Source organism: Pseudophryne corroboree, chromosome 12, assembly GCF_028390025.1.
Source record: "Pseudophryne corroboree isolate aPseCor3 chromosome 12, aPseCor3.hap2, whole genome shotgun sequence".
NCBI lineage: Eukaryota > Metazoa > Chordata > Amphibia > Anura > Myobatrachidae > Pseudophryne > Pseudophryne corroboree.
The window spans coordinates 72,557,500-72,572,008 of record NC_086455.1 but is presented as its reverse complement, the minus strand read 5'-3'; the positions used below and the strand labels follow the sequence as shown (position 1 = coordinate 72,572,008).

The following is a 14,509-nucleotide window of genomic DNA, read 5'->3' as shown; positions in this document are numbered from 1 at the left end:
ATTAAGGTTCAAATTTCGGCCCTGTCGATTTTCTTCCAGAAAGAATTGGCTTCAGTTCCTGAAGTCCAGACTTTTGTAAAAGGAGTACTACATATACAGCCCCCGGTTGTGCCCCCAGTGGCACCGTGGGATCTTAATGTAGTCTTGGATTTTCTCAAATCCCATTGGTTTGAGCCGCTCAAATCGGTGGAGTTGAAGTATCTTACATGGAAAGTAACCATGCTACTGGCCCTGGCTTCAGCCAGGAGAGTATCAGAATTGGCGGCTTTATCATATAAGAGCCCATATCTGATTTTCCATACGGACAGGGCAGAACTGCGGACGCGTCCTCATTTTCTGCCTAAGGTGGTGTCAGCGTTTCACCTGAACCAGCCTATTGTGGTGCCTGCGGCTACTAACGATTTGGAGGATTCCAAGTTGTTGGACGTGGTCCGGGCATTGAAAATATATATTTCAAGAACGGCGGGAGTCAGAAAGTCTGACTCACTGTTTATATTGTATGCACCCAACAAGATGGGTGCTCCTGCTTCTAAGCAGACGATTGCTCGTTGGATTTGTAGCACAATTCAACTTGCACATTCTGTGGCAGGCTTGCCACAACCTAAATCTGTCAAGGCCCATTCCACAAGGAAAGTGGGCTCATCCTGGGCGGCTGCCCGGGGGGTCTCGGCATTACAACTCTGCCGAGCTGCTACTTGGTCAGGGGCAAACACGTTTGCAAAATTCTACAAATTTGATACCCTGGCTGAGGAGGACCTTGAGTTCTCTCATTCGGTGCTGCAGAGTCATCCGCACTCTCCCGCCCGTTTGGGAGCTTTGGTATAATCCCCATGGTCCTGACGGAGTCCCCAGCATCCACTTAGGACGTTAGAGAAAATAAGAATTTACTTACCGATAATTCTATTTCTCGTAGTCCGTAGTGGATGCTGGGCGCCCATCCCAAGTGCGGATTGTCTGCAATACTTGTACATAGTTATTGTTACAAACAAATTCGGGTTGTTATTGTTGTGAGCCGTCTGTTCAGAGGCTCCTACGTTTGTCATACTGTAAACTGGGTTCAGATCACAAGTTATACGGTGTGATTGGTGTGGCTGGTATGAGTCTTACCCGGGATTCAATATCCTTCCTTATTGTGTACGCTCGTCCGGGCACAGTATCCTAACTGAGGCTTGGAGGAGGGTCATAGGGGGAGGAGCCAGTACACACCACCTAATCCTAAAGCTTTATTTTTGTGCCCTGTCTCCTGCGGAGCCGCTATTCCCCATGGTCCTGACGGAGTCCCCAGCATCCACTACGGACTACGAGAAATAGAATTATCGGTAAGTAAATTCTTATTTTTTTTGCCTCTAGCGGATCTTCCTGCAGTGGGCCTATTTTCATGGGCGGGCCTGGAGCTGCAGCTCCACCCGCCCCATTGTTAATCCGGCTCTGTTCTCAGCGGACCCCATGGGACCAACAGGGCCTTAAGCAGCTGCATTTGTTGCCTTGTAGTAAATCCTTCCCTTAGCATTGGTGTTTATTGATAACATATTGGCAATTGCAAAAATACATGGGACTTTTGGGTGGATGTACAGAGCCTTAGAGAGCAGAGCCGGGCCTGGATACTTACCCGAAAAACAATGTACAAAAAAATGCACGCACTTCTCAGCGGGTTGGGTAAAGGAGGAGGGGGCACCTTCCCTCACGTCACCCCCTTGGCTCCTCATCTCTGTGGCTATCCTATTCATTGCTCTTGCCGCCTCACTTCCCCGGCGCAAAAACTTCTGAGGAGAGGAGCTGTCCTGACGGTGCCTGCCAGCCCTTACAGTCACTTCCCCCAACCCGGCCACTCTCCTTCCAGCAGGTACAGTCTTCTATAAAGTATGTACTACTGTGTGGCATAATGGGTGCTACTACTCACAAGCGTCTCACGGGGAAGGGGGGTGGGTGTCACCCTTCCAGGGGGTGACACCAAAATACACTTCCTCCACAGTGACAAGGGCCGGATGCTGCAGTGTGACATTATCCAGCACTGGCCGACCAGTCCTTTCTCATTAATGTTCGCATGTACTGTCCCTTTAAATATCCCTATGCGGTCCCGGACACAGAACTCACCAACAGGCCTGGGTCTGTGTAATTGTCCCTCCCCCCTTCTCTGCGCCCCTGGAGATTTATCAAAACTATGTGAAATATTGAACAATTTATCATTCCAATGCAGAGTGGAACAATATATCGTCCACATCGCAGAGTGTGTACCCAAGATTGCGCATTCACGACCGTCATCTGCAGGGTCATCCTGCAGATGGTCCAACCCTGCGGCTGTTTGCATGCATTTATATGCGGGATGTACCGATATATCTTGCCAACATATGCTATAGCGTGTAGTGTATACAGCAGAGCAGTATATTGGTATAACGCATATGGCCATCGCTGGGGCACACCATTGTTTAGTGTGTACTCAGCTTTAGGAGCTGATAGGTTGGTACTTTATCTCTCTCCACTTCATCTAGCTCCAAACTTTGATAAATCTCCTCCCATGGTCTTAAAACATTTTAATACTTGACCACTTATACCCCAGAAATGTATGAACCATTCCACAGGTAGCCAGGTTCCCATAGCGTCTTATCAGAGGAGTTATTTCTTTCTCAGAGCCGGATAAGAAGCTTTATACTTAAAATCCATATTATTATGTATGTAGAGCAGAGTAAAGCAACATTTGGTTCTCCAGCTGTTACAGAACTACTAGACCCAGCAATGCTAGTCTGCATTCTTCATACTGAAATGTATTTACTCACAAGATTCTTTTCTTTTTGTCACTGTCACAAGGATGAGTTTGGTGCGAGTGCAGCGAAGGCGTCTGCTAAAGAAGCTCTCCTTATCTGGTGTCAAATTAAAACAGCCCCCTACTCCAATGTAGACGTACAGGACTTCTCCCGCAGCTGGCGGGACGGCCTCGCTTTCAATGCTCTCATCCACGCTCACAGGTAATATGCAATTGTTGAAAAGTTTGTAGAAATTATAGTTTCCCAGAGTAGAGGAGGATTTAATTATTTTCTTTATCTGTGATTTTATTGCTGGCCTATTTAGGATACATTACACTGTATATGTGTGTGTGTATATATATATATATATATATATATATATATATATACTAGTGAAGGAGGAACCTGACATACTGCATGCCAAGCCACCTCAGTCTTCTTCCCACTGATTAGTCCCGCCTCCCTCTTTATTTGCTGCTTTGTCCCCCACTCTGTCCTGTCCCATCCCTATTTCTACCTGTGATTCTGTCCTGTTACACCCCACCTCTTTGTAGACCCCCCTCATGCTCCGTTTTGCACTCACACTTACCCCATTCCTGTCAGCCTGGCCTGTCCTCCTCCCCTCTGGCTAGGCCCGGTTCTGTCCCATCTCCCTAGCTATGAGAGCCCTTGGACGGGGATACACTCCTCGCCTTCCCCTGCTATATATAAATTCATCTCACACGAATTGACTTTTTTATTTTATTATTATCTTCATGTTATCACACATGTATAAATGTTGGGCAGCTACAGTGGGCTATTCTAGAGAGTTGGTGCCATGCAGCACTGTGATCCCCCTTGTGCTTATCAGTAATGTGATAACGATGCTCCTCGGGACACTGCCCTTTTTGTTTAGCTATTGTTTTAGAAATGTTACTTCATAACACATAACCATTAACACATTTGTATCTATCTCTGACCTATGCTACATCATAAACATGATATGAGTTGGTAATTATAGCCTGTCTGGGAAAATTTACACAGACACAATTTATTTGCTTTCATTTATGGGAAATTCATCACACAGAGAGACAATGGGGCAGATGTATAACCTGGAGAATGCACAAGGAAGTGATAAACCAGTGATAAGTGCAAGGTGATAAACGCACCAGCCAATCAGCTCCAATATGCAAATTGTCAGTAGGAGCTGACTGGCTGGTGCGTTTATCACCTTGCACTTATCACTGGTTTATCACTTCCTGATGCCTTCTCCAGGTTAATACATCTGCCCCAGAGTGTGTTAAGAAACCTGTGTCTGTCCTGTCGAGATGCAGTTACATTGTCGGCAGTCGGGATCCCGGCGGTCAGGATACTGACGCCGGAATCCCGACTGCTGACAATGCCGCCAGCCAGGGGCTTTCTAGCGCTCGCCCCGCTGCCAGCGTTCTGACGGCCAGGATGCCATTGTCTGTATACTAACAGCCAGCATCCCGACCGTCGGTAATACATACTGATCCCGTCCTGTTGATACATCTTTTGTCACAGGCACACACATCCACCTCTCCTCTGGCAGCCTTTACCTAGCGTCCAATGTGCAAATGGGAAGTAGCGGGACAGGTGACGCTGGTCCTTGTAGTGCACTTTAGGGAAATTAATGAAAATTGCATGACTTGCAATCACAAGAAGTTGTCATGTGCATCTGCTCACTTCCCCTCTGAGCATGCTTCGGGGCCACCACAATATGTGAACCTTGTTTGTTGCCAACTTATAAAAACTGATCCGTAACTGGTGTCAGCAGTAATAAGCTGAGCCCTATCCAGCGCCAGCTAGCGATTAGTAAACCATATATGGCGCAAGCAATAATATGCTGAACTTGAAACTAGGGCTTAAAGTGGTCCAGGAGAGGTGGTGGAACTCATTTTCCCTGCCACGTAAACCACATAAGTTAGTGAAGCATGGCTTATGTACAGAGCCGGCCTTAGGCATAGGCAAACTAGGCAAATGCCTAGGGCATTTTGTATGCTTAGGGGCACCAGCAGCTTCTGCTGATTAAAATGATATGCGGTATGCCTATATTCTGTGTGTGACTGCGGCTGTATCTGCATACGAAATGCTACGTTGCAGTGTATTCCTGGAAATCACTGTAATGTAGCATTTCGTATGCAGATACAGCCACAGTCGCACACAGAATATAGGCATGCTGTATATCATTAAAATCAGCAGAAGCTGCTTGTGCAGCCTAGCCACATAGTAATGCAAATAAGATGCATTTTCATAAACAAAAGGCGCCCGGCGTTAGCAGAGCTGCCAGCTGACTCATGCCAGGCATCTCCTGCATAACTAGCGGCGGTGCTAGGGGGCACCAGCCAAAATCTTGCCTAGGGCATCATATTGGTTAGGGCCGGCTCTGCTTATGTACAAGCTGCCACTTCCCAGTTGAAGCCCAGTCTTTAAAAGGGCATTGCTTCTAATAGCAATATACCACGTTTGCAATTAAAGCATTGCTCTCTTTTGTTTTTGTCTAAGCGTCAGCGCTAATTCCCGCCCGAATCAGCATAAATCATTACACAGTTAATTCCGCCCCCCCGGCCAATAGGGGTCCAGGGGGCGAGCTTAACACTGTAATGGTTTATGTTGATTCTTGGGCGCCATGCAGTCAGCTTTGGTGGTCCCCAGGGAATTAAGACGTGACGTAGCCCGGAAATCTTCCATGGTGGCCAGTGGTCAGTGCAACTGGCCCCGTAAAATTTCCGGGCATACCAAGTGATTAAAGTGATATCATATCAAGGCAATGTACACACATGCACACACACTTGTAAAAATATTCAGCCACCTAAAAAGTCAACAGATTTGTCTGTATTACAAATTGACACATAGGAGTGGATTAAATTAGCTGTGGTGCTTACTGCACTGATTCAGTTACTGCTGTTACCCCACGTGGTACGTTCCTGAAGGTGTACTTAACGCAGATTTTCCTTGCAGTCTCAGGCTCTGCAAAGAGAAATTTGCATCAAGTGCACTCTCTGGCTTATTGCGTGGTATAACTTTATAGCTTCTGGCACTTAACACAGGAACTATGGGTTACCATGTGTGGGTGGTCTTCAGTATGCCGACTGTCGGGATCCCGGCGCACATTATAACGGCACCGGAATTCCGACAGCCGCCATACCAACACTTTTTCTCCCTCGCGGGGGTCCATGACCCCCCTGGAGGGAGAATAAAATAGCGTGGCGCACGTAGCGCGCCACCGTGCCCGCAAGGGGCTAATTTGCGCTTGCCACGCTGTCGGTATGCCGGCGGTCGGGCTCCCGGCGCCGGTATGCTGGTCGCCGGGAGCCTGGCCGCCGGCATACCATACTACACCCCCATGTGTTAGCCACATGCTTATGGCGCATGGACATTGGCGTAAAACCGGAGCTGCAGCCATGCATACTGTAAGTACCGCAGCTAATTGAATCTGTCCCTTAGATTGTTCCAGACAGTATTTTATATTGCAGACCATTTGGCTCTTAAAGTACATTTTAAAACTCTTAAATCATTATGGGCCTAATTCAGGTGCGGTCACAAGGCGGCTATTGTGCGGAAATCGGTAGATGTTTTCTTACTGCACACACTCAGCAATTGAACTGCAATCGCACCGAGGAATTAGTCGTAAAGTGAGTGACAGGAAGACAGCATTTGGGGGTGGGAACGGGGAGTGGTCGGATAAATGCAGGCGCGTCATGATTGTTCAGACGCCATTTTTTAGGCGTGCATAAAGTAGCAGTTGCAATCTTGCTTGCACCTGAAGAGCCCTCTGCGTCCCAGGAGAGCAGCTTAGCCTGCACGTCTTAAACATCCTAGTGACATTTGGTGGACCCCTTCGTTCTAAGTAAGCCTTCGAAACCTCTCATACCAAGAAATAAAGACACGGAGACTTGAATTTGGCAGAAAAATTGCTAGCTATTTATTTGACCCTAACCATAGGAAACCTGTAAATGAAAAACTTTTGTTAAGATGCCGAAACAGCCGGCATATGGTGGCAGAAAAAAGAACGGCTCTATTAAACTGACGCTAACCTTAAAAATGCTAAATCAAAACCATCTTAATTTAAATACAAACTATCAACACGGTAATAGGTGCTAGCTCCACCCCCACAATGACTTCCCACCCGGAGGGGTGCCCATTCCGCTGCCTCCCGGTTGGGTGGTCGAGTGGCCAATAAGTCGATGGAGGTGAGTGCACCTAAACCAAATCAAACTGTAAATCACTACAGCTTACCATACAACTACAAACTGCCGTTCTTTTCCGCCAATAAATAGCCAACGATAAAACCAGCCAACAATTCAATGCCAATGCACTCCGTGCCAGAACCTCTACCAAACAGGGTGGGAGGGCGGGAAGGCAATTTCACCAACCAGAGAGAGACAAAATGGCCTATCCTTCCCTCTATATACTAACCCTCCCCTTTTCCCAAGGGCTGTACTTTCCTCCCAGCTAGGTCCACCCCTCACAGGATGTTTAACTCATTCCTTTCCTATGCTGTCAATTCTCTCTCCTAAACATCCTAGTGACATTTGGTGGACCCCTTCGTTCTAAGTAAGCCTTCGTTACCTCTCATACCAAGAAATAAAGACACGGAGACTTGAATTTGGCAGAAAAATTGCTAGCTATTTATTTGACCCTAACCATAGGAAACCTGTAAATGAAAAACTTTTGTTAAGATGCCGAAACAGCCGGCATATGGTGGCAGAAAAAAGAACGGCTCTATTAAACTGACGCTAACCTTAAAAATGCTAAATCAAAACCATCTTAATTTAAATACAAACTATCAACACGGTAATAGGTGCTAGCTCCACCCCCACAATGACTTCCCACCCGGAGGAGTGCCCATTCCGCTGCCTCCCGGTCCGGTGGTCGAGCGGCCAATAAGTCGATGGAGGTGAGTGCACCTAAACCAAATCAAACTGTAAATCACTACAGCTTACCATACAACTACAAACTGCCGTTCTTTTCCGCCAACAGCGAAAGACTCCTCCCCAGAGTCTTCGCACCGCCACCATAAACTCACCCTAACTCCTGCAACACTAGGAACAGATCCTCCAGGAAAAACATCATCCCCTCATTGGATAGGTGCACACCATCAGGCCGAAAAAGGTGACTGTCTCGGAACCGAATCCTAGGGTGGCGAACTACCTTGCCTCCGTGGGACAGCACCCACTTCGCCACCGCCCCATTCACCTTCTTTCTGGCCTCATCAATTACGCGACCGTCCGTCACACCTCGCCAACTCAACCTTGGCACCATCAATGAGAACACCAATATGCAATTGGTCCATGCCGCGACCACACTTGCCAGATCCTGTATCATGGCCCACCGCAACTCCAAAGATGTCCTCTTCCCCAGGTCGTTGCCACCTAGATGGACAACCAATACTCTAGGAACTCCATGCTTGCTGGCCTGACTGACTAGTCTACTCCTCAGATCTTTTCACATCATTCCTCGCCAACCAAGCCATCTAACTCCCTGAGCCCTAGGAAACCGCTGAGCCCCAGCCGAGGCTAAAAACTTTGCGGCCCAATAAACATACGAGTGGCCCACCACCCAAACGGTCAAGTCATCAGCAAACCAACCTGAAAAGGAGGAAAAGGGGGTAAAATTGGTTACTACATATCTAAACCATACTTCAGTAAGTGCATTAACCTGAAGGATCTGCCAAAAAGAAAAGTTTTTGTTTCCGAATATTGCAGAAATCTCGGCCTAGCCGATCTGCACGAGCTTCGAGCCAATTTGAAGCATAACATGAAGACACGAATGGGTAAAATGAAAACAAATTTAAGAAAATAAAAAGATGGGGGGGGGGGTAAAAAAGGGGTAAAACATGTAAGAACTCAGCTGGAGGTGAAAGCGTAAAGACCTGCTGAGGGACTCTGATTAGAACAGATTAGCCGAATTGTGGATTAGAATTCAGTCCGTCAAGTCAGGCAAAAAAATCGCAAAATAACTCCAGACCCCCGCTGCCGGCTCATGCCCGCAACGGCGAGTAGCTAATCCCTGAGTAGGATAAAAGGGGGGAAGACAAACACACGCACAACACCATAACGTACTGAACTGTACAACATGACTGAAACAACTGTAATTAAACAACGAACTACGCGCGAGCCAACATCTCATGCAACGGGGCGAATATACCGTCTGTAACTTGACGACTTCCATCGCCCCACCACCTGGACCTCGGCCATGGAAAATCCCGCCGCCGCAGCCGACGTCGCCGCCCCTATGCGGAAGGAATGCGTCCCGAACGCAGCGGGTGGAAGGCCCAAGCTCGCAAGACAGCGACCCAGCATCCAACGAAATTGATACTTCGTCACCGGCAGCCCGTCATAATGCAGCAGCCATGACCCCCGACCGCCGGGCCATACTGCCGCATACTGCACTGCCAAACTTACTGGGCAAATGCTCTCATCCAGTGCCGGAACCAAGGTGACCCAACGACCTCTCCCCACTTGGTCCGTCTTAGAGCGACGCAATCTGCAAAGCAAGGAACTCTCACCCACCACCACGTCCCCGACCAGCATGCGCGAATCTGCTCGCTTAGAAGGCGCCACCAATTCCGAAACCCTAAAGGCCCTGTGGTAAGCCATTGAGAACGCCAAACTGAACAACAGCGACTCAAACATGGACGATGCGACACCTCGTACCGCCCTGATGACAGCCGGCAACAAGGCCGCATCAATGGGCCGCCTCCTGTCAGGCGGCGTCGGCGCGACTCGCGCCCATCCCTTCATCGCCTTCAGCAGAATCCCACTTTTCGTCACGTCGGGGGCGCCCTTTATTTTGCTGAAAAACGAAATGCCAGCCAAGTACCGGGATACCACCGCTCTGGACCTACCCGAAACATACAGCTGCCAAATAAAAGAAAGCATCATCCGATGCCCGCTCTTACCTTGTGAATTCCGTCCTTGAACAAACTCCTCCCACTCGCTCCAAGCTTGCCTGTAAGCCTTAAGCGTGGTTGGCGCGACTGACCGCAACGCTAGACCCTCCAGTCCGGCCCGATCACCTGCCAAACATAACCGGGACAATGAAAACCATGCTCGACGGCCTCGGGTGCCAATAAACAAAATCTTTCCCACTGCCCTCGTGATAACGCGTCAGCAATTCCGTTCTCTAGCCCCGGCACGTTCCTACGTAGGCATGTCAACAGCAACTGCCCCAGCACCCGCAGAACGACCAGCGACTTCGCCCTCTGGTTATTAATCGCATGCACCACACCCAGATTATCACATCTAAACAAGATGCTGCGATGAGCCAGCCGATCGCCCCATACCTCCAGCGCCACCATAATGGGGAAAAGCTCCAGAAGCAAAAGGTCCTTAGTGAAACCTTTGCGATGCCATTTCGCCGGCCACGAGGCCGCGCACCAAGATCCCTCCAGATAGCAACCGAATCCAGAGGCACCCGCTGCGTCGGTGAACAACTGCAACCTAGCGCTGTCCACCATTGGGGCCTGCCATATACACACCCCGTTGAAGTCCTCCAGGAACGAGGCCCATACGGCCAAATCCCTCTTGATCTCTGAGGACAAACGCACGAAATGGTGTGGTCTGGCACACCCCGCAGTCGCCCTTTCTAGCTTCCGGCAGAAAACCCTGCCCATCGGGATTACCCGACAACCAAAGTTCAACATGCCCAGCAAGGACTGCGCCTGCCGCAGTGTGACTTTACGCGACCCTTTAAACCGGCAAATAGCGTTGCGGAGCTTCACCACCTTGTCCCGAGGAAGCCGACACGATCCTGCCACCGTGTCGATCTCAATCCCCAAAAAGGACAAACAGGAGGACGGGCCCTCTGTTTTATCCTCGGCCACAGGAACGCCGAAGTGGAAAAACAGCGCTCGGATGCTGAAAAGCAAGTCGCCGCACCGTGGTGAATTTGCCGGACCTGCGCACAGGAAGTCGTCGAGGTAATGGGCGACCCCGTGACCCCTTGACGAAGACTCCACGCACCAATGTAGAAACGTGCTAAAACGCTCGAAAAATGAGCATGAAACGGAACATCCCATCGGCAAACATTTGTCGATGAAATACTCCGCTCCAATCCGGAAACCCATAAAACGGAATGAGTCCGGATGTAATGGCAGCAACCATCTCCAACGCATTGTCAAACGACTGATAAACCACCGAGCAATGAGCCGGCGGTATTGCGTCGTTGACCGACGCCCCCGACGGGTAAGAAAGATGCTGAATGAGCCGGAAAGCGCCTGGAGTCTTCTTGGGAACCACCCCCACTGGAGAGATGACCAAGTCATCCACCGGGGGTGATAGAAACGGTCCCTCCATCCTGCCCAACCTGACCTCCTTATCCACTTTCTCCCTCAGTACTAACGGCAAGGCTCGGGCAGACTGGAGGTTCCGCTGGGCCCGCACGGACACCTCGCTCGCAACAGGCAAGCGAAACCCGAACTGAAAACCGGAAAACAAAAATTGTGCATCCTCCCTATTCGGATACCAGTCCAACCACCGGCCCATCGTTTCCAATTTAATTGGTGTTGGCGCACTGCGGAGCGCTCCCGCCCGCGGCTTGCCTGTGGTAAGATGGCTTACCCCGGGCACCCTGCCGACTGCCTTTGAAGCAGGAGGAGGCTGGGTGGGATCCGCCACACTGCAGGCACGAGTGTCGAAAACGACACTGTTTGCCGAAGGAACACGCCGCGTTGTTAAACGCGAAACACTTTCCTTTTGTGGCGGCCCGCCCCCCTGCGCGGACGCCCGACCTTCCTGGCTTGGCCAATCCGCCGTCCGCGCCTGACCCCTGGGCGGACGACCCTGCGCGTGCCCGTCCGCTTCCGGGGCTCCTCAGCCTGTTGCGAAGCCCGCGTGACCTTGAGCCAGACCTCAACGTCCTTGAACCCAAAGTCCATGACCTGCAAACCGTCCTGCTTTTCCCTGAATTCCTGGTCGTACCTACGCCACTCCGATCCCGAAGACGTGCGCTGCATGTCATGTACGAGATGCAGGTACCGAATTATATTCATGTGCTCCGCCGGCCTGTCCTCCAGGTAACATGCCGCGAAGACCCAGAACCCGGCCAGCCAATTATCGAAGGTACGGAATGCCTCAGCCCCGATGCCCTTCTTTGCGGCCGCCACCTTATACTCTTTCTTCGCGTCCTTCGTCAATACGAACACGTCTACGAAGTCCCCTCTGCGAATCTTCCTGCGGCAGCTATCTCGCAGCCCCCGCATTACAGCAGTATAGTCGCATCGCACGACTCCGGGCAAATCGCGGCGCTTCTTGGCGCTACGAGCTTCCTCGCTAAGCCGCTTGCGCCTCTTCCGCCTTTTCTGCTGGCCCGCTGCCCTCTTGGCGAATTTCGCCGCCCGCTTCTTTGCCCTAGTTGTGCTACTGACTTCGGACGCCTGCGACGACAGGGAAGATGAAGAGGAGGAAGAGGAAGTACTACGAGAACTAGAGCTCGTGGAGGAACCCGATACCGACTGCACCACCTCACCTGATGCCGCCGACTGCCCCGACATGGAATCCTCCGGCGTGGCCAAATCGACGTCTTCCTCCTCGAAACCTGCCATCTCCTCGTCCTCGAGCTCCCCTGAAAAAGAGAAAGAAGCGGAGGACCCATCAGCACTCGCGGCGCATGCCGCGCCCTCCGTGCGGGGGGCGTTGCCACCGCACGCTCCCCCGCGTCCTGCCCTGGACCCTGTTCCAATTCTGCGGCGGCCGCACCGAGCTCACGGCAGGCGCGTGCCACCCGCTGCGCCGCCGAAGCCTGCCGCCCGCAGGCGCGCCGGAACGAACAGCTGCCCTCGGGGAGGCAGCCGCGGCTAGCGGCCCTAAAGCCTCCACCACCGTGGCCAGGGCCAACGCCAGAGCTCCGGAGGGGTCGTGCCTGCCCCAAAACGCGGCCCTGGGCCCCAAGGGCCCTTCGGCCGGGGCCCGCGCGCGACCACGCGCTCGCCGCCCGACCTGCGTGAACCGGGCACCCGACGCCCGCTGCCCCGGCGGGAAAGCGGAGGCACCCCTGTCGGTGCCCGCACCGCCCTCGCTCTCCCCCTCCGAATACGTCCCCTCCTCCTGCGGATCGGAACTATCCGTCGCCGCTGAGGGGGGGCCGCCGCGAGCATATGCGGCGCGTGCAGCAGCCCTGCGGCCACTAACCCATTCCCTGTCCCCCCTCCTCCCCCGCCGGCCGCTGGATTCCAGCTCCAGGGGAGTGATTTGGGGAGACAGGGAACCCCGCGGCGCGCCCCGTAACCTCTCGCTCCCGCACCCCTTTGTGCTGACATCGCACGCCCCTGCCAGTCCCCTGCATAATCAATTGCCCTGCCTCCCCTCCCCCCTCGGCCATCGCCGGATTCCGGCTGCCTGGGAGATATCAGGGGAGACAGCAGGGCTAGCGGCGCGCGCCCCACTGCTCTCCGCTGCTTCATCATTAGCCCCCATATTAATACCTGGTTGATCTCTGCCTCTCCTCCTCCCCCCCCGCTCCACGCCGGGTTCCGGCTGTAGGGGAGAGGGCTGAGGGGACAAGGAGGACTGCGGCGCCGCTGCGCGCACACGTGCGCGAACGGCGCCGCCGGAGCCGCGCGTGGGCGCGCACGCACGCCGCGCGCGCGTCCTACAGCTTACGGCCCGTGAACGCTCGGCTGAGGTCTCCGGGGAAAACGCCGCGCGAGGCCCTGCGACAGGCCTCGCTCGGCTCGCCACCGACTCCCGCCCAGTTCCCACCCCCCGCCTGGGACCTCTATCTGGCCCCGGCAAGGGGGGAGAGATGGGAATAGAGCTCGGCTCCACGGATGGGCGCCCAGCGCGGCGCGCCCGCGGGCACCCGGTACAGGGGCTTCCCCGGCCATGCTCGGAGTCGAGGGCTGCCGGGCGGCCTGACTGCCTCTCTGTCCTTCCTCGTCGGCCGCGCCCGCCTGTCAAAGCCGACCCGGCCCCCGCCGTGAAGGCCCCAGGGGACGGGACGCCGTCCCCAGGGCCAGCCAGCCCGTCCTCGGGACCAGCCCCACCGCCCGATGAGCGGTAACGGGCTGGGGTCCCTGCGGACCGTCGTGGGCGAGTGGCAGCCATAGTAACAGTTATGCAGGGAGCTGACAAATGCTGGGAATATATAACTGTGAATAAATGGGGAGATTCTGCACAGCAGCACTCACCCCAAGGCAATTTCACCAACCAGAGAGAGACAAAATGGCCTATCCTTCCCTATATATACTAACCCTCCCCTTTTCCCAAGGGCTGTACTTTCCTCCCAGCTAGGTCCACCCCTCACAGGATGTTTAACTCATTCCTTTCCTATGCTGTCAATTCTCTCTCCAAAGATATACTCTGCGCCATGACCCATTTTGTGACGATGGTACCAATGTATCAGCAGTTGCACGCCGTTGGACGGAAAATATGTGACAGCGGTGGGCGTCCCTATGTTCAGTTTAGCTTCTGCCCATGTTAGCATATAATCGCAATTACCAACAGCAAAACATAGCAAAAACAATTGCAAGAACAACCACATCTGAATTAGGCCCCATATTGTTTCTGCAGAATTTTTTTTTTTTGTTAATAAAAGCTAACAATTGAAAATATAGAGAATGTGCTGTTGTATCTAATGTGGATTTTAATTCACAAATATAAATTCAACACATACATATATTTTTGATACAAGCCAGCATCACATAAAAACAATAAAATTCAAACAGTTACAAAAAATTAGATTATTCACACTCCTCTGTAAAAAGTATTATTATCTCGTTAAAATTGCACTCAATAAATATTTGCAATTAGCAATATGCGATACTT

General features: G+C 51.9%; 1 protein-coding gene across 5 annotated transcripts in view; it reads left to right on the top strand.

Annotated features, from left to right (window-relative positions):
• Positions 1-14,509, top strand: part of SPTBN5 (spectrin beta, non-erythrocytic 5) — a 704,607-nt gene that overhangs the window by 116,576 nt on the left and 573,522 nt on the right. For all 5 annotated transcript variants that reach the window (XM_063947637.1, XM_063947638.1, XM_063947639.1 and 2 more), the window contains one exon: positions 2,806-2,963. In XM_063947637.1, the coding sequence (XP_063803707.1) occupies positions 2,806-2,963 (158 nt within the window). The remainder of the gene's footprint in view (positions 1-2,805; positions 2,964-14,509) is intronic.